Source organism: Hyalella azteca, unplaced genomic scaffold (assembly GCF_000764305.2).
Source record: "Hyalella azteca isolate HAZT.00-mixed unplaced genomic scaffold, Hazt_2.0.2 contig14064, whole genome shotgun sequence".
Taxonomy (NCBI): domain Eukaryota; kingdom Metazoa; phylum Arthropoda; class Malacostraca; order Amphipoda; family Hyalellidae; genus Hyalella; species Hyalella azteca.
Genome location: NW_025943963.1, coordinates 139,721 through 163,848, shown reverse-complemented (window position 1 = coordinate 163,848; position 24,128 = coordinate 139,721). Strand labels below are relative to the sequence as shown.

The 24,128-nt window shown below is 36.7% G+C and overlaps 1 protein-coding gene across 2 annotated transcripts; it reads right to left on the bottom strand.

The window, feature by feature from the left end:
* Positions 1–8,125: 8,125 nt before the first annotated feature.
* On the bottom strand, positions 8,126–23,804 carry LOC108678352 (transcription elongation factor B polypeptide 3-like). 2 transcript variants are annotated; one of them, XM_018166735.2, is made up of 3 exons: positions 23,548–23,804; positions 15,497–15,778; positions 8,126–14,189 (listed from the first exon to the last, which is right to left on the bottom strand). In XM_018166735.2, the coding sequence occupies exons 1-3, from the start codon at positions 23,623–23,625 to the stop codon at positions 12,099–12,101; spliced, it is 2,451 nt and encodes an 816-aa protein (XP_018022224.1). In that variant the 5' UTR covers positions 23,626–23,804; the 3' UTR covers positions 8,126–12,098. The 2 variants fall into 2 exon arrangements, with proteins under 2 accessions (XP_018022224.1, XP_018022225.1); XM_018166736.2 differs by having other exon boundaries at positions 15,614–15,778.
* Positions 23,805–24,128: the final 324 nt, after the last annotated feature.

Here is a 24,128-nt window from a genome sequence, read left to right as displayed (position 1 = left end):
GTAATTGCTGTGGAGCCAGTTTCCATAACATTTTAATATAATAATAATTTTAATAAATTTCCACAACATTTCCATAACATTTCCATAACATTTTTTAGAAGTTATAACTTATAACCTTTCTCTGATTTCCAAAGGTCAAATTGTCATATTTAGATAATACTATCTGTTCAAGTTGTTACCTTTTAGTTTTTTCTTTCTGTATTGGAGAATTGACTGGGGAAATGCCCTTCAAAAGTTCAAGGATTTCTTTCCACCAACCAGGTCAATTTTCTTGCGACCATAGTTTTTAAGCTTAATAGTTAATTGAAACAAATCCCTTGCTGTATACTAAACTCGATAAATTTACAGATTCCTTTTGTCATTGAACTTTAGCAAAGGGACATCAGTAGAGTTTCATTGCATCCATTTAAATAAATAATTTGTCCAATTTATCAAAACACGGCAAATTTTTATTAATTTTTCTGATTGAATTAGGCAATCTCAATTTCTTACAACTAATATTCTAGATTCTAGTGGAAAATTGGGTAGAAGCTACACTTTAATTATACAAAAATACCCATGAATCTGGTCAATTTCACCCTTTCACATAGCTTTTTCATAAATTTATTCTGTTAATAACAGAAAAAACTGCAGTTTTACCACACTTCTCTTTAACTTCACCTCCTGTTGTTTGTTTGTCTGTCCGTGTGATACAAATCTTATAAATTATAACCAATACAATATTCAACACACTTTTACGGTCTACCCAGGGCTGGTAAAGTCCCATTTTTTTTCTGAAATATCATGGCTCTAATATCATATAATTTTAGTAGGTATGAAATCTTATGGCTCTAATGTCATGTATTTTTGTTTGATTGAAAAATCACGGTTTGCACTCTGCAAGTATGTCATTTCATAGAATTTTCAACTTCTGTAATCTGCACTACTTCAATAATCCAGCCAAAATATCCTGCACAACAAAACAAAAACATGTCAACCTAAAATGTTTCCTTACAGATAGCTAGTTGTATGTAGTCACAGCAGAGTGGGCAGACTGCATTATCATGCATGGTGGCAGGGAATTATTGAGAGTACTTATCGGTCCACCGCCGTGCGTTGGTCTTAACCCTTCGCAAGGCCCCATGCCCTTGGCCCTTGGGCCCCTCTTGCAAGTTGTAATGGTCTAAACTCTATTTTGAATTGCTGCATGCATTCAAATTCAAATTAGGTCCACCCACACCCCACGGCCAGTATAGCTGTCAGCTCACCTTCTTCAGAAGTGTGAAAGCTTTTGCCGGTGAAGGTGTGTTTTACGATCGATCCATAAAGAAGTGTTAATCGGTTCAAAATGACATAAGAACAGGTTCTTTTGAATAACCTATGGATTGGCACCATGTTATCATGTGATAAGTTGCCACTCAAGTGAAGACAAATGTTAGTGTTTACTGTTTTTAGGGCAAAATTAGAGATTAGGGGTAACACGTGCTGATGTGCAAGGGACTAAGTAAACAGTTCGCGGCTGCTGACTCATAAATGGCTTTTAATGGCCAAGATATGGAATCATGGCTGGCAAATCCATAAAACCACAGCTCCAAAAATTCAGTCGCGGCTCACCAAGTACGGTAGGGTAGGGCCTACCCTACCGTGGCATACCCATAGTGGCAAAGCAGAGAGTTTTTTAGACTCTGCCTCAAGTTTACTTATGAGTCCTATAAGTACTTAAGTAGACCAGTGAAGTAGGTATCATGGATACCAGCATTATCATACTTGGGAACTTTGTTTAAATCTTGAGTAAATGAGGAAATTAAAAATGAACCTATTCTAAAAAAAGCTCTGGTTTGCCACTATGCGGTAGGCCTAGCCGCCTAGATAGTATATTCCACGCGGACCATGCCTGTTTCTAGGCTGAAGTTCTTGTCCTAGCCTACCTGTCCAATCAATCTGAAATTCTGAAAATGTGTGTAAAATTGGAGGCAAATCAGGCAATGCATGAACCTATTGACAGAATAAAAAAATAATGTTTAAATTTTTTTCAATATTCAAAAACAAAATAAGAAAATCATTGTACCTACATGTGAAACATTGGACTAATGTCTGATTGGAATCATACCAGCCTGCAGCCTCTTTCTTTAAAAGTGTGTTTTTTAAAAAGTAATTTTTAAATGCATATTTTTTTACCCATAATTCTTGAAAAGCTCCCATCCCATCATTCATTTCCTAGGGCTAGGTATGAAACAATTATTTTTATCTGCATTTAACTTAGTGTCAAACCAGAGATTTTTTAAAACCTTTGTTTAGATAATGCTAGTATCCATGGCATGATTCCATCTTACATTCATTGCTGGATAGCTCATAGCTGGTCTATTTATAGGACTCAAAATTTAATGTGAGCTTGTGAGGAAGAGGAATAATATAAATAAAATAAGTCTCTGCTTTGAAATTGACACTATGAGTGACTTTTAGGCTTTAGCCTTTAGGAAACTCCCTTTCCCAATATTCCAAATAGTTCTAGATACCTAATTAGATTCAACTTTTAAGTTACAGTCTTTCAGAGTTTCAGTTTCATAAGCTGAGCTGAACTGAGAAGCATAGGTAGGATCACATCATCATAGAATCCAAAAATCCCAAATTATGAAACAGAATTTCAATCTAGAACTTTGAGGTGCAAAATTGAATAACATAATCTGAAGACTGAAAGACTGAGTGTTAGCCTAGTTATAATTTAATAAGTGAAGCAAAAATAAAATCTCAGCAAAATTTCAATGAGAAACTATTTTATTTAGGTACCTAGGATCCTAGGCAATCTGATCATTGATCAATAGGTACTACTTACTAGTATTATCAAACTACAGTTCAATTGAATCAGTTGTAATGTAAGCTCTTGGTCTAAAGTCACAGGCCTTCAATTTAATAGGGCCGATATATTTTATAAAAAATAAACCACAACTATGAATTGAACTTATTGAAGGGTGCTCCGTAGAATCGATGAATCGTAGCCGTCACTCTAACTGCCTGACGGAAAGGCGAGCAATGACGCAATAGGACAATGCAACACAGCTCGCACGACTCCCTAATCCCTATAAATTTCTGACGGTGACGGGAAAAGTTATTAACACACATAAACGTTTAACGTGAACGCCGAGCTCAGACTCCCGTCACGCAGTGGTTACGTGGTACGTAGAGACTAGAGATAGACGTGAGTATTAAACTCAATTTTCAAAAGTGTTAGCAGTTTTTTTACAGCAAATATTCCATCATTTGCCTAATTTGGTACGTAAATAGGTTTTCTGGTTCAAAAACTTGGCATTGAGCAATTCCAATTGCCAACTGCACTGCCGCACTGGTACCGTCGTACCGATGGGCGATGATGCGCAAGTTAACCTTGAGGAGTGCAGGCAGAAGTACGTTCAATCCGTAACACTGACCACTGGTAACAGTGTTGTCCGTAGCTGAATCCAGGTACCTAGAATACCGCTGGTTTGGTGTCTCCCACTTTAACATAACATTAGTGATCTCGGCGCTGAAGGAATTTACGCTTTCCCTTTACCACGTTTTACTGTTCTCCCACAGAGTCCTCCTCATTCTAGAAGTGGGCTACGGCCCTAAGATACATACAAGACAAGTGTTCAATCAGTGTTCTGTTAAAGTGACAGTGGTTTTCTAACGTGTAATATTAGATTAGTATCAATTTATTCTACAGTACTGCAGACAATTTACTTAATGCCTACATCAATAATGAAATCATTGGAACTACAAATTCTTTGTAGCTTGGTCTCCAGTAATTGCTGTGGAGCCAGTTTCCATAGCCAAGACCAACATTTTTTTTAGTTATAACTTATAACCTTTCCTTGATTTTCCATAGCCAAGACCAACATTTTTTATAAGTTATAACTTATAACCTTTCCCTGATTTCCAAAGTTCAAATCTCCGAACTGTACTATTCTTATTTCTTATCTACACTAGAATATCTTCCTCTTACTGGTATCCTCATACCTCCCAAGTTTCCTTTTATCCATCTTACTATAGCTTTCAGCACTATATTGTACCAAAATCTAAAGTTTGTTAATTTTGCTATTCATACTTGTCAGTGTTTGATACATAATTTTTAGCAAGTCTAAGTCATATTTAGATAATACTATCTGTTCAAGTTGTTACCTTCTAGTTTTTTATTTCTGTATTGCAGAATCAACTGGGGAAATGCCCTTCAAGGATTTCTTTCCACCGACCAGACCAATTTCTTGCTAACATAGTTTTTAAGCTTAATAGTTATCTGAAACAAATCCCTTGCTGTATACTAAACCCGATAAATTTACAGATTCCTGTTGTCATTGAACTTTAGCAAAGGGTCATCAGCATAGTTTCATTGCATCCATTTAAATAAATAATTTGTCCAATTTATTAAAATGTTACAAATTTTTATTAATTTTTCTGATAGAATTAGGCAATCTCAATTTCTCACAACTAATATTCTAGATTCTAGTGGAAAATTGGGTAGGAGCTACACTTTAATTATACAAAAATACCCATGAATCTGGTCAATTTCACCCTTTCACATAGCTTTTTCATAAATTATTCTTGTTTGTTTGTCTGTCCATGTGATAAAAATCTTATCAATTATAACCAATACAATATTTAACACACTTCTACCCAGGGCTGGAAAAGTCCTATTTTTTTCTGAAATATCATAGCTCTAATATCATATAATTTCAGTAGGTATGAAATCTAATGGCTCTAATGTCATGTATTTTTGTTTGATTGAAAAATAGCCGTTTGCACTCTGCAATCATGTCATTTCATAAAATTTTCAACTTAACTTCTGCAATCTGCACTACTTCAATGATCCAGCCAAAATATCCTGCACAACAAAACAACAATATGTCAACCTAAAATGCTTTTTTATAGACTTAGTGGCAAAGCCGAGAGTTTTTTAGACTCTCCTTCAAGTTCAATTTCAAGTCCTATAAGTAGACCAGCAAAGTATCATGGATACCAGCATCAACATACATAAGATATTGGTTTAAATCTTGAGTAAATAAGAAAATTAAAACTGAACTGGTTCTACAAAATCACTGGTTCGCAACTATGCTCATAGTGTAGTAATACTGTAGTTGTAGTCACATCAGAGTGGGCAGACTGCATTATCATGTGATAAGTTGCCACTCAACTCAAGTGAAGACAAATGTTAGTGTTTACTGTTTTTAGGGTGAAATTAGAGATTAGGGGTAACACATGCAAGGGACTAAGTAAAAAGTTTGCAGCTGCCAGCTTATAAATGGATTTTAATGGCCGAAATATGGAATTCATGGCTCCATGGATAATAAATCACAGCTCCAAGAAATGGAATCATGGCTGGCAAATCCATAAAACCACGGCTCCAAAAATTCAGTCGCGGCTCACCAAGTATGGTAGATAGTATATTCTATGCCTGCTTCTAGCTACCTGTCCTGCTTCAATTCTGAAAATGTGTGTAAAATTGGAGGCAGATCAGGCAATGCATCAATCAATTGACAGAATAAAAAAAATAATGTTAAAATTTTTTCAATATTAAAAAATAAAATAAGAAAATCATTGTACATGTGTAACATTGGAGTCNTACAGGACTCAAAATTTAATGTGAGCTTGTGAGGAAGAGGAATAATATAAATAAAATAAGTCTCTGCTTTGAAATTGACACTATGAGTGACTTTTAGGCTTTAGCCTTTAGGAAACTCCCTTTCCCAATATTCCAAATAGTTCTAGATACCTAATTAGATTCAACTTTCAAGTTACAGTCTTTCAGTTTCATAAGCTGAGCTGAGAAAGTGAGAAGCATAGGTAGATCTGCTAGAATCTAGATCACATCATCACAGAATCCAAATTAGATGAAACAGAATTTCTATCTAGAACTTTGAAGTGCAAAATTGAATAACATAATCTTAACGACTGACTGTTAGTTATAATTTAATAATTGAAGCAAAAATGAAATCTCAGCAAAATTTCATTGGTGAACTTTTTATTTAGGTAACTGATCATTGATCAATTACATTACTACAATACTACTTACTTTAGTACTAGTATTATCAAACTACAGTTCAATTGAATCAGTTGTAATGTAAGCTCTTGGTCTAAAGTCACAGGCCTTTAATTTAATAGGGCCGATATATTTTATAAAAAAAAATAAACCACAACTACCTATGAATTGAAGGATGCTTCGTAGAACCGATGAATCGTAGCCGTCACTCTAACTGCCTGACGGAAAGGCGAGCAATGACGCAATAGGACAATGCAACACAGCTCGCACGACTCCCTAATCCCTATAAATTTCTGACGGTGACGGGAAAAGTTCAAGTTATTAACACACATAAACGTTTAACGTGAACGTCGAGCTCCGACTCCCGTCACGCAGTGGTTACGTGGTACGTAGAGACTAGAGATTAGGCGTGAGTATTAAAGTCAATTTTCAAAAGTGTTAGCAGTTTTTTACATCAAATATTCCATCATTTGTCTAATTAGGTACGTAAATAGGTTTTCTGGCATTGAGGAATCCAATTGCCAACTGGTACGGTGGTACCGTCGAACCGTACCGATGATGCGCAAGTTAACCTTGAGGAGTGCAGGCAGAAGTACATTCAATCCGTAACATTGACCACTGGTAACAGTTTAGTCCGCAGCTGAATCCAGGTAGTAAGGTACCTAGAATACCGCTCGTTTGGTGTCTCCTGTTTTTTAACATAACATTAGTGATCTCTGCGCTGAAGTGTAGGTCTGATGTGGCCTGCCGCCGATTCTTTTCCTTTTCGTGCCTTATTCACAGAAGGTCTAAAATCGTGTCATTTGACCGGATCTTTTCCTAACTGACGATAGTTTGAAGTAGCTACGAGACTTCCACCGGGTTCGATATGGTGCTAGGCATTTCAAATCTGAACATATATATTTTCGCAGCTTTATCTAGTCTGTTCTTGAACGTGTTCATACTTGGAGCGCCAACGATGTCATCGGGGAGGCTGTTCCACATGTCGATGATTCGTATCGAAGAGAGAAGAAATTTTGCCGCGTGAAGAAATTGCAGCGCAGTTTTTTTTTATTTTATAGCCGTGCCCCCTGGCGTTGGTTCTTGTTTCAAATTCTAGTAATCAGTAGGGACATCCAAAGTCAATTTAGAAGTCTTCGGGGACCTTGTATAAACCATGAGTATACTTGTATCAGTTGTATGTATACTTCAATGAGGTGTTATTGAGGTCCCCACGCAGACGTCGATAACTGAGTCTTGGGAGCTTCATAATCTTCAATCTTTCTTCATAGGACTGGCCCTTCAAGCCTGGAATTATCCTTGTTGCACTTCTTTGAACATTTTCTATTAAATTTTTGGTATTATTGCAGATTAACTACATCCAAAAAAAAGGGTGTTTTTTTTTTTGGACCGTTGGCCTTGTGCTTAAGATCACAACAATTGGAGCAGTGAGATGCGGTTCGAAACCCGCAAGTAGCTGTGAAAGATTTAGTAAAATCAGAAAGCTGTCCGGTTGGTTGAGAATCGGCGTTATTATTATTATATTTTTATTAATACTGAGTAGTTACAATAGAATTTCATGTCTAGGCGCATACTTCACTGCACAACTCCGTCTTTGAAATAACTTTAATTTCTGCATATTTACTGAGTGATTATCGATACATAATATACGGTACTCTTCCTACATTTCTATTTTCTCTTTAATTCGATTTTATATCCAGAAGTAACGATGATTAACCCAAAGACTTCATTCTTGGCACATATACTCTTCACTGAAAAAAAGTGGGAGCGAAGAGAAGTAAAAAAAAAAAACTCGTTCCTCAAACATATTTCTTATCTAAAAAAACACAGGGCTATGTAACTTGATGGAAATCGGCACTTTATTTCAAATAAGATGCATTAGCCTTGTTCATGCCTATGAACGTTACTTCCTATTTACGCGTTTCAGAAATGAAATTAGGAAACAGTTTATTCCGTTTAATGAGCACTCGTCTCCAACAGAGCTAGAGAATCTATTACATTTTTATTGTTTATACATTCCAGGAACACGAAGACGTAAGTAAAACAAATCTTACAAAGAAAAGGACATACAAGCAACATGGCCGCTTATATCATCCACATTACGACACACGTAATTCTCTCGTAAAGCACATTGACAAAAAAAAAAAATTTAGTGTAGAGTATAAGGATCTGAGCTGAGGTGATACTCAAATAGAACCAAATGATAAAAAATCTTTGTACAATTATTCATGGGCGATAAATACAGTACAAACTTTAGTAGCGTATTTAATTTCATATAACTTAACCCACGAGAAATTTAGAAATTAGAAATATTTATGGAGCATTCTAAACAGCTGCATTATGCATACGCAATCTAAATAGCGTGTCTCGAGCAGCAGTTTGCCCACACGCAAAAATCTCATGCACTTTTATTCTAAAGTTGTATCACGACTTGAACGGATTTACATAATAAAATCAAAGATAAAGGAATTCGCAAGATATTCATTGGGGCATAGAAAATATACAAAGTGAAACGTGGAAAGCATCTTTCTTTGCAACTGTGTACAGTGGGCAGAGGAAGTGCATACTTTGATAACATCTTGGCTGAAATCATCTTTCGTTAATAAATAATAAACATATTAATTGTAAAGACCATACCAAACTCTTGTTAATTGCAACAATTGCTATCATCAAGTTCACACGCCACGTGAACGTGGAAAATATATTTTAGATCATCTATATATATGATCGGTACATGAAACCATGAACGGTTGTCAGGGTATCAGTAAGGTTCTTAAATCAAAGCATCAAATCAAATTCGTTGATCAAAATTGTATAAAGTCCACCTAAATGTTCACTGCTTTAGAAGAAATAAAGAGTATAAAATATATTGTTAGTAATGTTCTGTTACAAGATTGATTAAACTAAACGGGATCGATTACAGACATCACGAGACAATACATTTATAGTATTAGAGAGAAATGTCTTCTGTAAATCAACGATTTGACCAGTATACAAAAAGCCTTCCAAACTGAGATGAATAGTCTATATCAGTGAAACAAAATGTACCGTTATCCAACCAAATTAATGTTACAATTAAGTAAGAAATTTTAAATTAAATTAATTAAATCAGAAATGGTTATAAAATCTGGTTACATTTTCGTGTAAAAAAATCGCAACTGGCAACGTTTACGGGTATTTGGCATATAATAGAAACTTGAAACAGGATTCAGCTGCAGCTAGGAATTGAAACAGGTTCGGCAGTGGCTTGGAATTGAAACAGATTCGAAAGAAACCAGGAACTGAGATATTTTCAATCGTAATTAGGAACTGAATGAGACTCGATTAGATAGTGTTAACAAAAACAGATGCGATTTAGGAATTGAAACAGAACACCTGATCATTTGTTTCAGTTATACTATAATTTTTTACCGTTTCATAGCATCTGCCACCGAAATGGTTTCATTTGTGTATCAGAAGTAACATTTAATTAAAATCCGAGTTGTCACATCCCTCGTCGGCGCTAGACAGCTTCATCTCAAGAACCAGAACAAACGGCTTACGGCCTGTAACCTAACAAATAAATGGCGTCTGGTGCTAGTTATTGAATTCAGCAAACATATAGTGCTATAGGCCGCATTTGGTTAGTTATACAAGTTCGAATCACGCGGTTATTGAAGTCAAAGCACAAAAAATGGAGATGGATTACAGCTAGATTAAAAATACGCAGCTTTAAATGATTTAAAATTGATACCCACACAGAAAACAACGGAATAATCACTTCTAAATTTGATAAACTGATAACACGTAAGAAAACTAGCATATGAGAAGAAACAAATGGATATGGTTCCTAGCGAAGAATGTAACGATGGAGAAGTAAAGTGAACACACAAAAAGTTGAACTTAATAAAAGCAAATAGTCACAGAATAATAGAAAGAAACATAGTTGAATATGAATCAATTGCGTTAAAATACATGTTGACATGGCTATATCAATGAACTCGACATTAGTAACGTGAAATTACAAAATTCTCGTTTTTGACTGGAATAAAATCAGTGGCAGTGAACAAATGATTGTAACTCGCACCAAACGAACCTTAGTCAAACGTATCGAGAGCGAAGGAAATCGGTAGTCAGTAAGTATTTTTGTGCACCAATAAAAATGTCTGGGTTGCGAACTACATTTACGTAACAGATATTGCTCGTACAAAAAAAAATCAATTGGATCGCTGAATACGAGTTCCAGTTCATCACCTGATGTCTGGAGCGGGCCCTACAACCATCAAAGGGCATCTGGGCAGAACTAGAGTTCAAGTATCGTCGCCAGAACACCGACTTCATGTTATCAGCTGATCACATCGTTGTTATCTATCTTATAAGTACTTTGCTAAACATCATTCATAGCTTTTCAAGTCAACTCAAAGATTTGAATCAAAACTCGTATACCGAGCGTTAAAAGGTACCAGTAAAGTTGTTTGCTCTCGATTTCTTCGAAGTATTTTTCCAATATCCATTGTATATTCTCAAGAAACTGTGTAGTGGTAATGACTGGTAAAAGATGGCATGGAAAATTTACTATGTTGATAGAGCAGAGATATTCGAAGAGTATAAATAAGGAAAGGAATTTCAGAAGAAGTTCCAGGTTCTAGTCAAACTAGTACAGAGATTACCATGGAAACGAACACAATAAATAGCTTTTAAGAAGCACTAGTCTGATAATTAATAGATGAATAACACACTGAAAACACACGAGTAAATGTCAACTTAAATCAAAGAGATGCGGACAAATGGCAAGAACAATGTAGAACTGGAGGAGAAAGTTGTGGAGTGAGCTAAGAAAGCACAGCAATGACCGGAAAAAATCCTACCATTTATGCCTGAGATTCTTCCTATAGCTGCGAAACAAGCAGGTTTGTTGTAAATAAATCAATATAAGAAGGGCTGAGTAGCATCTGCCCTCATTAAATAGTTCTGGAACTAAAAGGCGACTTTTATATACTTAAAAAAACGATGCGCAAGTTAGAAATATTATACATGAAAAGCGGTTAAGAATTACAGTATAAAAGAATAAATAGATTCAAAAAGACCATTGAAACATTACGGATACATAGTATAAGGCCAAAATAATGGTTAGATAATTTGAAAATCGGGAATTGGAAACTTTTGTAACTTAAAAGTATCTATTGCTGGAAATGATCATCAAAAATGCAATTCACGAATTTTCATGAGAATAACGTTCACTAATCAAAAGACGAATATGTTACAGGGAATTTAAAAGACGAAAAATTGGAGGTCACAAAAGGTAAAGTTGACGAACAGAATGTGAAATTGAAGAAAAAATATTTCAACTGGAGTAGCCATGACCCGCAACAGAGAGCTCCAGGAGCGACAGAAGAAAATATCTGAAATTTAATAGTCTCTGATGTATTCACAAAAAATTCAGCAATTTTCAGCAAAGGCTTATAATAATTTTCACTATACCAAAGTAATGAAAATAGAAGAACACACTCAAGGAACACGTAGTAAGAAATGTTCAACCAAAATCTCGCCGCATCAGTGAGTCTGAGTGGTAGGCAAGGAAACCTTTTTTTTCAAGCTCACAAAATGGGAAATAAGAAGTAAGATGACAATAAATAATGCTAAAAAAGAACTGGTAATTATATGGTTCAATTGAAATCTGATGCTAGAACAGAAGTGTAACAGTAAAAGTAGTATCTGAAAATAATGTTGCACAACCCTCACCCCAGACACCAAATCTATAGATTATTTTCCTAACCGAAGTTAATTCCAATTGAGGATAATTTCCATAAATGATCAAAAAATAATAAGTATGAACGTGTTGCTATTAAATCAAATATCAAATAGTTGCAAGTTGATCGTGGAGTAGCGAATTAATAGTTTTCCCTACACGTTAGATCGTCAAACCAGAAATGAGGAAAATCCAAAAATTGCCAAGCGATGTATCTTCTTTTTCCTTCAAGGCTGGCACCTAGGTAAGTTTTGCATAAGAGAGCTCGGGCGAGAGATTAAATATTTATAAATTGCCAAAAAAACACAAATATATACACACATCAAGTAAGTGAAGTAGATTGCCAGGCTTCTCGATGACGTGAACGACGACCGAGAGTTATTATCGTCTAAACGTTTTTCTGTAGTCCTGCATGGTTTTGGCCATGAGAGGAGCTTTAGGTTTCTTTGAAGCACCAGGTCTTGCATTGGCACCGGCGCCGCCGCTCCTTTCGGCTCTCTGGGCATTGGCCATGGCCGTCTTTCGAGCTTTTATTTCATCTGATTTTGACTGGTTGGCAGAACTAACAAGCGTCGCTGTGCCAAACTTTGCCTGAGCGCGAGCAACATTCTTGGGTGGCTTAGCAACCGTACCGACAAAAGCGAGCTGAGTTGTGCGTCGCTGGGCGATCGCAGAGGCCTTCTTGTGGGTCAGTTGTTCACTCAAGGCCTTGAATTTTTGTTCACGTTCATCCATCAGTCGTATGTACATATCACGATAAGTTTCCATTTCTTCAGGTTTTCTGTTCTTGAAGTCCTTCTTGCAATGCTGCTCCCAGATTTGATTGGTGCTCTCCAACAAGTAAGGGTTGTAATGTTCTAAATTGAAGAGTTGCTTCGCAGTGGCACGTTCCACAACAGGCCTAATAACGTCAAACGGCACACCCCCCGTGAACTCAATTGAATCAATATTTTCTTGTAGACAGCGGGTGGCAATGTCAAACAGAGTTGGCACTTCAGACAAACCGGATGACTTGCCAGAGTAAACAGGTCTCCTAGAAGTTTTCTTTGATGACATTACGCCCCGCGCGTATTCTTCTGCTGAATAATGACTGTCAGAGGGTTGATCGTTCATAGGATATTCATCAATATCGTCATCCAGAACATCAGGTAAAGGAACACGGGGCAGAGGTCTATAGTTGGGATTGATGGCAGCGAGTGCGGGAAGTGCAGCTGCTGCAGCTACAGGGGCGGGAGTGGCAGCCTGAGGAGAAGTTGCAGCTTTGTTTACCTGGTATGAAGAGCTGGCCGCACCAGAATTGCGTGGTGGACTTACAGATGGAGAGGAAGCTTGCAAATCTGTATCAGAGCTCAATTTCTTCTTCTTGTCCTTGTGACTGCTTTTAGACTTGTGATTTTTGTCCTTTTTAGATTCTTTCTTATCTGGAAACTCTTTAGACTTCTTATTTGTGCTAGTTGATTGCTCAGACTGAACGCCCAATAGGGCAGCTGCGAAACCCTCATCTGAGTGCAACTTTTTCTCCTTAGGAGCGGCCGATGACGTGCTGGGCGAATGGTCCTTGCCACTCCGCTTCTCACTCTTCTTGCGATCTTTACTAGAGCTACTGTGTTTACTATGATGATTATGTCTCGAACCAGAAGTCGATCTTTGCTTACTTTCTTTTACACTTTTCAAATCTGGGAGGGAGTCGTAGCCATTATATACAATATTGCAATCAAGGGTATTATTATCAGGACTTACATCACTACTATTCACTAAAGAACTATTATCATAGCTTGGGTCATCTGCAACGAGCTTAGGAACTTTTGAACGTCTACGATCTAAGGATTCTTCAATCATGGATTCTGTTCCCTCTGCTTCTCTACTTCGTTTGCTTGAACTTTTTCCATCTTCTTTTCTCTTGTCCTTGTGTGATCGATCCTTTTCAGAATCAGAACTTTTAGACTTGTGATGTTTACTTCTGGAGGATTTCTCTTTGCTATGACTCTTGTGTTTTTTTTCCTTACTGCGAGTATGTTTATGTTTGCTCTTCTTATGGGCAGATGACGGAATTTCTATAGAAGGAAGGTCTTCATTGTCATCCTCTGAAGCGTAAGGGTTGGCAGGAGTGGGTTCATAAGTTGGTTTACTGACGGCAACAGCACCTACTTTGCCATAATCTTGCATAGAAGTCAGTGGATTGTATTTACCTTGTCCGTGATCACTGTCACTCAAGGAAGGTTCACAAAACGTCCCTGCTTGGTATTTACTTGAGTCGCCATTGCTTTGTGGCAGGATTGCATGTGGTCTAGATGGATCGTAGTCGTTTTCAGGTGCAAGGTTACATAAATGGCGAGGTGATATGTCTTCATCAGGTAATAGTGAAGATTTCATGTTATTTGATATTGCTGAAATTTCACCAGTGTAGCCGTTGGCGTCTTCGTCAACTTCAATTTGCAAACGCTCATCATCTTCATCTTCTTCATCAGGAGACTGCAAAATTGAAAATTGTCAGTACAATTAAAAAAAACATAACAGGGACAGAATATACCTATACAAAAATTTTTTTTTGAAAGTTTATATTGATACAATGCTAATTGTTGTCTCATTTTTGTACATAATGGCCTATGATTAGTGCAATGGATGGAGGCATTACAAGCAATTCAAAGCCCACACAAAATCAGTTATGAACTTTTCACTCTAAGTTTGAGTTTATATAGTTCTAAAATTTACACGAATTTCCAACCCCTAAGATAGCTTCCTAACATGCTGCCTTATAAGGCTGTTAAGGAGGCCATGCACCAACATGGAATGATAACAATAAATGATAAAAGAAAAAATTCTTTTAGCTTTATAAGTTGATAGAAATGAGGAGGTTTGTGGCAATGTTGCCAATAAGGTGCGAATTATTCAACGGTTTGCTACACCCACAGAACAATGGATGGATTAGATAAAGGATAGAAATTTGAAATGTGTAAAAAATGCACAAGGAAAACCATATACATCCAAAAATACTCTAAAGATACAAAAAAGTGAAGTACTTTTCAGTACATATAGCAATAAATTTATGTAGCTAAAGTAGATCAGATGTTATTTTACCAGTAGATTCCCAAGTAGAAGAGTTGTACATTTATGAAGCCATTTCCATTGATAGTGAAGTAAGTAAAAAAATTTCATGTAAAAAGAACATGCATTTCCTTGCGAGTTATTACAGACTAGATTCAAGGGTTACAATAAGCAAACCCAATTCAAATGAACCCAATCTCTACTGGAAGGACCTTTTATAATAAGCATTTTTATATTTTATGGAACATGACAGAACGGCCATAGATATTTATTCAAGAGAATGTGGAAATTTGGTTAATGGTATAAAATTAACACAAGATTTTTCTATTTCACATAATAGGGATAGCATTAACTATGTTTTATAACTGCTATTGCCATAAAGGATATTTAATAAAGCAAAAAAACTAGGGAAGTTTCCAAGCTAGTAGCTGATATAAAAAGGCAAAGTTTTTACATATAGGTATACATCCGCAACTCAAAAAATTCATTAGCCATCCAAAAATATGCAAGAAAATTAAGGAACTAAATAAAAAGATATTCTAAAAATTACCAAAAAACATTAAATAAACAAAAGCAATGTTGCATAAATAATTAAAAATAGGAAATAGTTACATAACCCCTTAACTAGTAGAGAAAATGTTGTGATGATAGTTGCTAAAATGTAGAATTTTAGCAGCACTGAACATGAGTTAGTTGCAGTAAACAACAGGCATGCCATCTCTGAGTACGCTAACCATCTGACTAGCCGGCTGGTGTTGTTTGTGCAGCCTGCCACCAGTTGAACATCCAGAGCTTGATGACTCTTTTGATTTGTTGATTGATGCAGAGCTGTGCTCATTACTGTCACCCACCTCAGCTGCCACCATCTTCTTCCATACACCAACAAGGCTTCTAGCACGTTCACCCACGGAGCCTTCAAAGTGCCGCAGTGAGTTAACAGATCTCCCTACTCCAGTCTGCTCCAGGTGAGGAACTTTGATAGGCAGGTGCTTCAACTTGGACAGGTAGTACACCAACTGCAAGATAAAATCAGGTGAGGCTTAAAATTAAAAAACAAGAAAATGCCAAATTAATATTGACTAACATTACCGAATAATATTAGGGTCCATGTTGTTGTACAGGTTATGTTGTGAACTTTATAGAAAACACACAGTGATTATTTTCTTACCAAGATGCTAGTAATTTATCAATCTATCAATTGTAATTTATCTAATTTATCAGCACTTAGAAACAAAATTAGATCAGAACATTTTATATTGTTGGGGTCAACAATTCAAAAAGTTATCGTGAATAGGTACTGTATAATTTTTTTATGGAAACTGTGGCAGAACAAATGAGAAAGTTTCTATGAAAAAGTGCATTTCATACATTACTTGTGCACAAGAGATAAAGAGAACAAATAATAATGTTGGATTTTGAAAATCATCAAGTGCATAACATTAAACTGTATCTTTCAGGAAATCCATTTAGTTATTTATATAGACAACATTGACTCAAGGAGATATTGAACCCAATGGAAATATTGAAGAAATGGAATTTGGCCTACTTTTAGATGATGAGGAAGAGATGGTAGAAGGTATAAACTTTCTTAGAGTTCAAGTGATAATGATAATAACATCATCTTCAAAACTTAAGTTGATCCCTAAACTGAAGATGATATAAGTCTGAAAATAACAATGACAGTTCTCGCTTCAATAACTTCAAATGAGCATGACAATGAGCATGAGGACAGAAATATCCTAACTAATATATTATTGCATACTGCACAAATTTGTTGATATACATATTACATTCCATAAGCAAGAATAATTTTGTCAGATAAAATTCTTCATAATTGATGAACCAAATCAATTAATATGCTGCACAAGAAATAAAAGAAATGCAGAGTGCAGTAAAAATCTTATATCATATTGAAGTGGCAAGGCATCAGTGATACAAAAATCAGAAATTTCTGAAGCTTGAGTTGCCAATAAATCTTGTACTTTTGCAAGGCCTTGAATTTGGCATTCCAAAAATAAAATAAACTGAATATGCAAATTATCTTCCAGTTGTCAGCTGACATAGTTAGAAATTGTTATGACATAGGTACATGTACACTGAGATATTAAAACTAAATAGTAAATTAGTGGTTTGAAAATGAATCTACTGGTCAAATTAACATCAAGTGGTCCCCCTGGTTCCAATACCCTCATTCACCAGCACTATGAGTGTCCTAAATTAGATCTATGTGAATGAATCTCAATTAATAGAAGTACACACTGATTGGATCATTGAATACTTTAAAGTTTACATTCCCTGACTAAGATGATTTTCTTCTATCTATTGGCAGAATTACAGCCAGATGGAAAAATTCATGCACCCTATTGGTCATCCCAACTTTAAATGCAGTTCATGTGGAATTGGTTGGTTGGTTGGTTGGTTTAGTGGCCAAATGTTTACTAGCCCTTCAGCCATTTAGCTATCTTGCAGCGAAAGTCAAGATGAACAACACCATTGAGGTGGAAGGTCTCAATTATCCATCACCCACAAGGGCGCAAGGTCTCAGATGTCCAGCCCGCTGAAGCTGGCTTGAAGGAAGCAGCGTTAGCATCTCTAAGAGACGAAGTGACAAGGAGGGACAGGTGAAAAGCAACAGAAACGAAGACACTCGAACAAGAGGTCGCTTACACAGTTACACGGGACGTCGGCCACCCGCACGAGAGAGACAGAGAAGGGAAATGCAAGGAATCCTACCTACATAATAACTTAGTGTAAGGAATCCTACCTACATAATAACTTAACCCCACAACTGAGACCTGCAGTCAGACACTGCGAGCTCAGCGGTGGGGCGCTCAGGAACAATCCCCCTAGGAGCGCGAAATCCCATAGGACTTCTAACGCGCACAGACACATGTTAGAAGTCCCCCCTGAGGGGTTCATGTGGAATTGTGATTCAATCATGAAATAACAATGATTACTATCTGGCTTCATCATCTTATCTTGCTTGGCATCCATCACTCAAATTAATCGATGATGTATGATCGCCAACCATAGTGAAATTGCAGGAAGGGTTAGGTCATTCAGATGCACCAGGATGGTTGGAGCGCTCTGCACTTCAGGAGGGAAGGGTGCAATACAAAGGCCCTCCAAGAGTGCTAATTGGTAAGGAAATGGCAGTGATTTGGGTGCTGGAGCACTGTATTGCATTCATTCAGGAATCAGGATGTCCTTCTCCTTCCTTTTGGAGGGATTGCACTACTATTTTGGTCACCATGCTCCTTAATTACATAGGTACATGGTCATTTGGAAGGCATTTAGAATGCCAACAGTGAAAATTATATGCCATCTTCAAGATATGTTGCTGGCTTGTCACATCACTGGCAATCTTCAAAATGCGAGAACATAATTTTCAGAGAAATTCTTACAAAACCAGCTTTAACAAGTGTATCTTCAACACCCCAGGTATTGCAGTAGACAATTGCATTGCAACCAAAATTAATGAATTATGGATTGTGCTTTGCAGCCACATCTCACCATATAGGACCTGGAAATTATAATAACAATGCAGCCACTGGTATACCTCCTGTTCCATGGCTAGCATTGCCAAAAATTTGCAAATATCTAAAACGCAATAATTTTGATCCAAGTATGTCAGCAAGATCTTCTGCTATCTGTAGGCACAAATTTTACTCCTGATGAGTTGCCAAAGATCTTCAGATATTCACACATTAGCTGCACCTAGGGATTCACAGACATTTTGGTCCAAGCCAGTCTGTAGAGTATGGCACAACATAGGTCGAGGACGCCATTTTTCTGCCCTAAAGACGCCAAGGCACCATCTGAACAGAGGGTGGATGCCGATGTTTGCAGCGAAGGGACGGCGATCACATCGAACACATTGTTACCACATTACATAACACATCATAATGTAATACAACATATCATAACAGAACACATTGTTACAGAACATATCATGATATAAAAAATTGTAACACAACATAAGATAAGATAGTATTAAGGACATTATAACAACACATTTTAACACAACATAACACAGCACAGAAAATAACATAACAGAACATAAAATAACATACGGTAACAGATTATGCTGTGTTATGATGCATTGGTTTATATTAGGATTTGTTATAAGTGGTGTGATGTGTTATAATGTGTTATGTTATACTGTGCCATGATATAATGTGTGATATTTTTTTGTTATGTTGTGTAGTGTAATAATGAGTTCTGTAGTGACATGTATTATAACTGTTTATGTTTTGTTTTATGTGTTGTCTTATGTTATGATGTGTTGTGTTATTATGTATCCTGTTATATTATGTTCTGTTGTTATGTGTCCTATTTTATTATCTTATGTTATGTTATATTATAATCTTTGGTGTTACATTGTGATGTGTAATAATGTGTTAGGTTTAGTGGTAATGTCTTATAATGCATTGTAACATGATATGTTGAGTAAACAATGTGCTTTTATTATAGTTTTTGATATAATTTTTTTATTGTTCTTTATTATGTTACAATGTATAATGTTATATCACGATGTTTTATATTATGTTATAATGTAAAGTGTTATTTTATGTTACATTATATCAGTGATTCCCAAACTTTTTCAGGCTGGCACCCTCTTTGACTCCCTACTGAACTTCTAGCGCCCCCCCCACAGACATATAAAAACATACACCTCTTTCTTGAAATTTAGTACGCTGCAATTTAATAGATAAATGTAAAACACAAATGTGTATTTCATAAATAAAACCCCATTTAGTGAACCAATATGTTTTTATGCTGTTCTAACTGTTTCAGCACTAGAAACCTAGCATGTCTCGTGCATATTCATGGCCAGACTCGTGGCCGGTCGCACGACCAATCTCCAAATTCAATTATCCAGTAATATCTCCCAAACTAATGAACGCAGCTCAAGGAAACTTGGAACATATATTCATCAGTACCTAATGTTGATTTTTAGCTTGTGAAAAATTTTAAATTTTATCTTCATTCATGAATTATATTGCGATAAAGGCCGAAATACGCAGTGATCAAAGAATTTCTTCCAAACTACTGAACAGATTTGAATGAAATGTTGAATATACATTCCTAACTACCAAGCATTGACTTTTTTGGCTTTTAAAAATTTTCGATTTTACCTTCGTTTGCGATTTTTTTTTACACTTCACAGCCATTCTTGATTTCACATTTCATTATATTTGGCCCTTATTGCCGGATAATTTGTCGCTCAAATTTGCGGCGATCAAGAAATTTCTTCTAAACTACTGAACAGATTTCAACAAAACTTTGTATATAAATACCTAACCTCTCAACGGTGATGTTAAACTTGCAAAAAATTTTCTACTTTGCTTTTGTTTGCGAGTTATACAGATATAGAAGGAATGACCGGTTTTCTACCAGCCGGTTTAACCAAGAGCTGTTTATGTATATCCGTATACGTATAGCCGTATAACTTGCAAATGAAGGCAAAACGAAAAAATTGTAGCGAGCTAAACATAACCGTTGCTGAGGTTAGGTATAGTCAGATGGGGTAAGACAATACCAAAATCACTAACAAGCCTGTAGCATCTGTACCATGAATATCTAAAAAACCCTAAACCTATCACAAGGTGNAGCTAAACAATAACGTTTGGTAGTTAGGACTGTAAAATGTAAATTCAAATTTCGTTCGAATCTGCTCAATAGTTTGGAAAAAATTTCTTGATTACCCGGTACTGTGAATTTTGGCCCGCATTGCCATATAACTATGGCAAAAACAAATGAAGGCAAAATAAAAAAATTCACAAGCTTAACATTACTGTTAGGTTCTAATGCATATGTGCACCAAGTTTCATCGAGTTAAGTTCATTAGTTTGAGAGATATTATTTGAACATTGAATTGGAAATTAGCCGTGAGATCAACCGGGAGTCCGGCCATTAATTTTTCCAAGACGTAAACCCAGGAGAGGTTAAAAAAACAAATCTGGGTGAAAACCCCATCACTGGGAGTCATGATGTGCTGCACGTGTTGTGTACAAATCGTACAATCAAAAACATTCGTGTACAAATCAACAAACATTCAAACTTCTGACTTCGACTTTGGACTACCACCCTCCTATCGCCCCCCAAACGCCCTCTTCTTCCTTACCGCCCCTAAAATCTTTTTATTGCCCCTAGGGGAGCGATATTATAATATGATATTATAAACGATATTATAAACACTTTGGGAACCACTGTGTTATATTATAATATGTTATTTTATGTTGTTACAATATGTTCTGTTATGTTATGTTGTGTTATATTATGTTTGGTATGATATGCTGTGCTATAATGTGGTGTAATGTTATGAAGTATTGTGTTATAATAATATTTGTTGTAATGTTTTGCATTATAATGTAATGTCATGTTATGTAGTGTTATGTATTGGGCAGTGGCCAAATCGATCATTAAGCGCTTGCCTGTGTTGATCATCCAGCGTAGACCGCATTGATCGTGCAGCCCGAGCATCATAATCGATCATTGGGCATCGGCCACATCATAAAATGCATGCATCCGCGTCGATCATCGGGCATTGGCTACATTGGTTTTAAAGTAGGTGTATAGGTGTTGATCATCAGACATTGGCCGCATTGATCGTGGAGCGCGAGTCAGAATCAATCATTGGGCACCTGCCATATCGATTGTAAAATGTGTGCATCCATGTCAATCAAGCCGCATCATTTGCAAAGCAAAAGCATCGGTCACATCAATCGTAAAATGCATGCATCCATGTCAAGCATGCCGCATCATTTGCAAAGTGAAAGCATTGGCCTCATTGATAAAAAAATGCGTGCTTCCATGTCAATCATGCCCTATTGTTTGCAAATTGTGAACATTGGAATCGATCATGGCATCGGCCACATAGATCGTAAAATGCGTGCATCCATGTCAATCATGCCGCATTGTTTGCGAAGCGGGAGCGTCGGCCACATCAATCGTAAAATGCATGCATCCATGTCAATCATGCCCCATCGTTTGCGAATTGTGAACATCGGAATCGATCGTGGCTCGTGGGCATTGGCCACATAGATCATAAATTTCATGCATCCATGTCAGTCATGCTGCATTGTTCACAAAGCAAGGGTTGGCCAAATCGATCGTAAAATGCGTGCATCCATGTCAATCATGCCGCATTGTTTGCAAAGAGCGAGCATCAGAATCTATCATTGGGCATTGGCAACATCAATCATAAAATGCGTGCATCCAGGTCAATCATGCCGCATTGTTCATGAATCATGAGTGTTGGAATCAATCATTGGGCATCGGTCACTTCTATTGTAAAATGCGTGCATCCAGGTCATTACGCCGCATCGTTTGCGAAGAGTGAGCATCTGTATCGATAATTGGGCATCGGTCACATGGATTGTAAAATGCATGCATCCAAGTCGATCATGCTGCATCGTTCGCAGAGCATCAGAATTGGTCATTGGCGTAGGCCACATCAATCATTATTTATCTATGTCAATCATGCTGCATCGTTTGCGAAGCGTGAGCATTGGAATCAATCATTGGGCACTGGCCACATCGATCGTTAAATGCGTGCATCCATGTCATTCATACCGCATCGTTTGCGAAGCATGAGCGTCGGCGGGTCGGCCACATTGATCGTACAATGCGTGCATGCGTGTCGATCATTGATCTTAAAGCGCGGGTGTCTTGGTCAATCATTGATCGTAAAACGCAGGTGTCTTGGTTGATCATTGATTGTAAAGTGTGGGCATGTATGTCGATCATTGAGCAACAGCTTTCCTGCCATTTCCGGAATAGTGCAATGCGCGATTTCCGCCAGATGAATTAACTCCTATCTAATTGTTAACAAAAGTGCAGGATCAGGCTGCAAGATTCCAAATACATTGAAAATTTGTCCTGTTGGAGGCTTGGAGCCACAAGATTTCAGAAACAAGTAGGAAAATTTCAATCCTGCATGATGATGGCAGTTGGCTTATTTATATCTTTTCAGAGTAAAATCAGGGTGGCCCAGTGGTTAAAGTTCAGAGTAGGTACCAACTTACCAAGATTGGCGCAGAGAGGCGCGGGTTCGATCCCAGCTCTGAGCGCCAGTTTCTGGTCAGAATCGGCAAGGAGGCCTTTTTTAAAAAACACGTTTTTCGTGTGAACTAAAAAGTAGAAAATAAATTATGGTTCGCCCCAAAAAAACGTGGGTCGGGCTGTACGTTCACCATCAAATTTCCAAAATTTAAGTGTTGTGTGCTTTTCGCTTTAATCATAAATCTGCCTGACACACGTTTTTTTGGGACGAACCATAATTTATTTTCTACTTTTTAGTTCACACGAAAAACGTGTTTTTCAAAAAGTTTTTTTTAAGTATTTTATTTACCTTGTTGGTAGCTAGCTATTTAAATTAGAATTTTACCACCCATAATAATAATTAATCACACTTAATATTCCAGCAAAACTCAAGATTAAAGAGTAATATAATCAGAAGGAAATCAAGAAATAACCAAATATAAATAGAAATCCAAAAAATACACCTAGTACCTAATAACCTAGGTCCTAGGCCTACCTATTCGCTATTGAGCTTTGAGAATTCGAACAGCCAAAATCCTAATTGGTAGTAGGCCTACCTACTAACTTCAGCAAATTCATTCAATAGGAAGTTCTGAAAAATTTTGGAGTTCTGAACAAATGACAAACAAGGTGTTCAGGGCAAAATCCAAATTCATGTAAAGGCAGTAAAGCTCTACAAGATAAGTAATCTACCTATATTCTATAGAAGCAAAAGAAAACACAATTAAAAAATACTTACCTTATCCGTATCTCTATTTTGAGCGTATTTTTCGACTTTTCTTTGATACAGTAAGACATTTTTCAGGGTTTCATCCATTCTGAAGCGATACAAGCTGTATACTCTTGGATAATCAAACCTAAAAACTAATTAAAATTTTAGAAGTGTCAACTCAGAGCGTATCATCTGAATATGGTAACCAGCATGGCCCTTTGAAACCAGTACGGTCATGTCAACTGACAGAGGCAGACTGAGGTGAGAGAGTTAGTCCGAGTATCACGAAGCGTAACGGCAGCCTTACGGTACTCCGTAAAAAAGACAACATCAGCAGACTTTCACGTATTTTTCAAATTCTGTGATCAACAGAGGCATTGAAAAGTGTTAACATGACTGGAGCACACATTAATGTTTAACTTCGTAATGGAGATAACTTAAAATAATTTTTTAATATCTACGTCTCAACGAAACCAAATGACGCATTGACGCAATGCCTGAATTAATATGCGATAGATTTAATGCAAAATATATCTAAAAAATATTCAACATATTCATAATGTAATATTTTCATACTAGCTTCTTGCGAGAATAATAAAGTTTGGTTC

Excerpts from the sequence above, each read along its gene's own strand:
- LOC108678352 (XM_018166735.2), bottom strand. The coding sequence starts at position 23,625 with ATGGATGAAACCCTGAAAAATGTCTTACTGTATCAAAGAAAAGTCGAA. Across the intron at positions 15,779-23,547 it reads AAAATAGAGATACGGATAAG|TTGGTGTACTACCTGTCCAA; the intron begins GTAAGTATTTTT and ends TTTATCTTGCAG. Across the intron at positions 14,190-15,496 it reads ACCAGCCGGCTAGTCAGATG|TCTCCTGATGAAGAAGATGA; the intron begins GTTAGCGTACTC and ends TCAATTTTGCAG.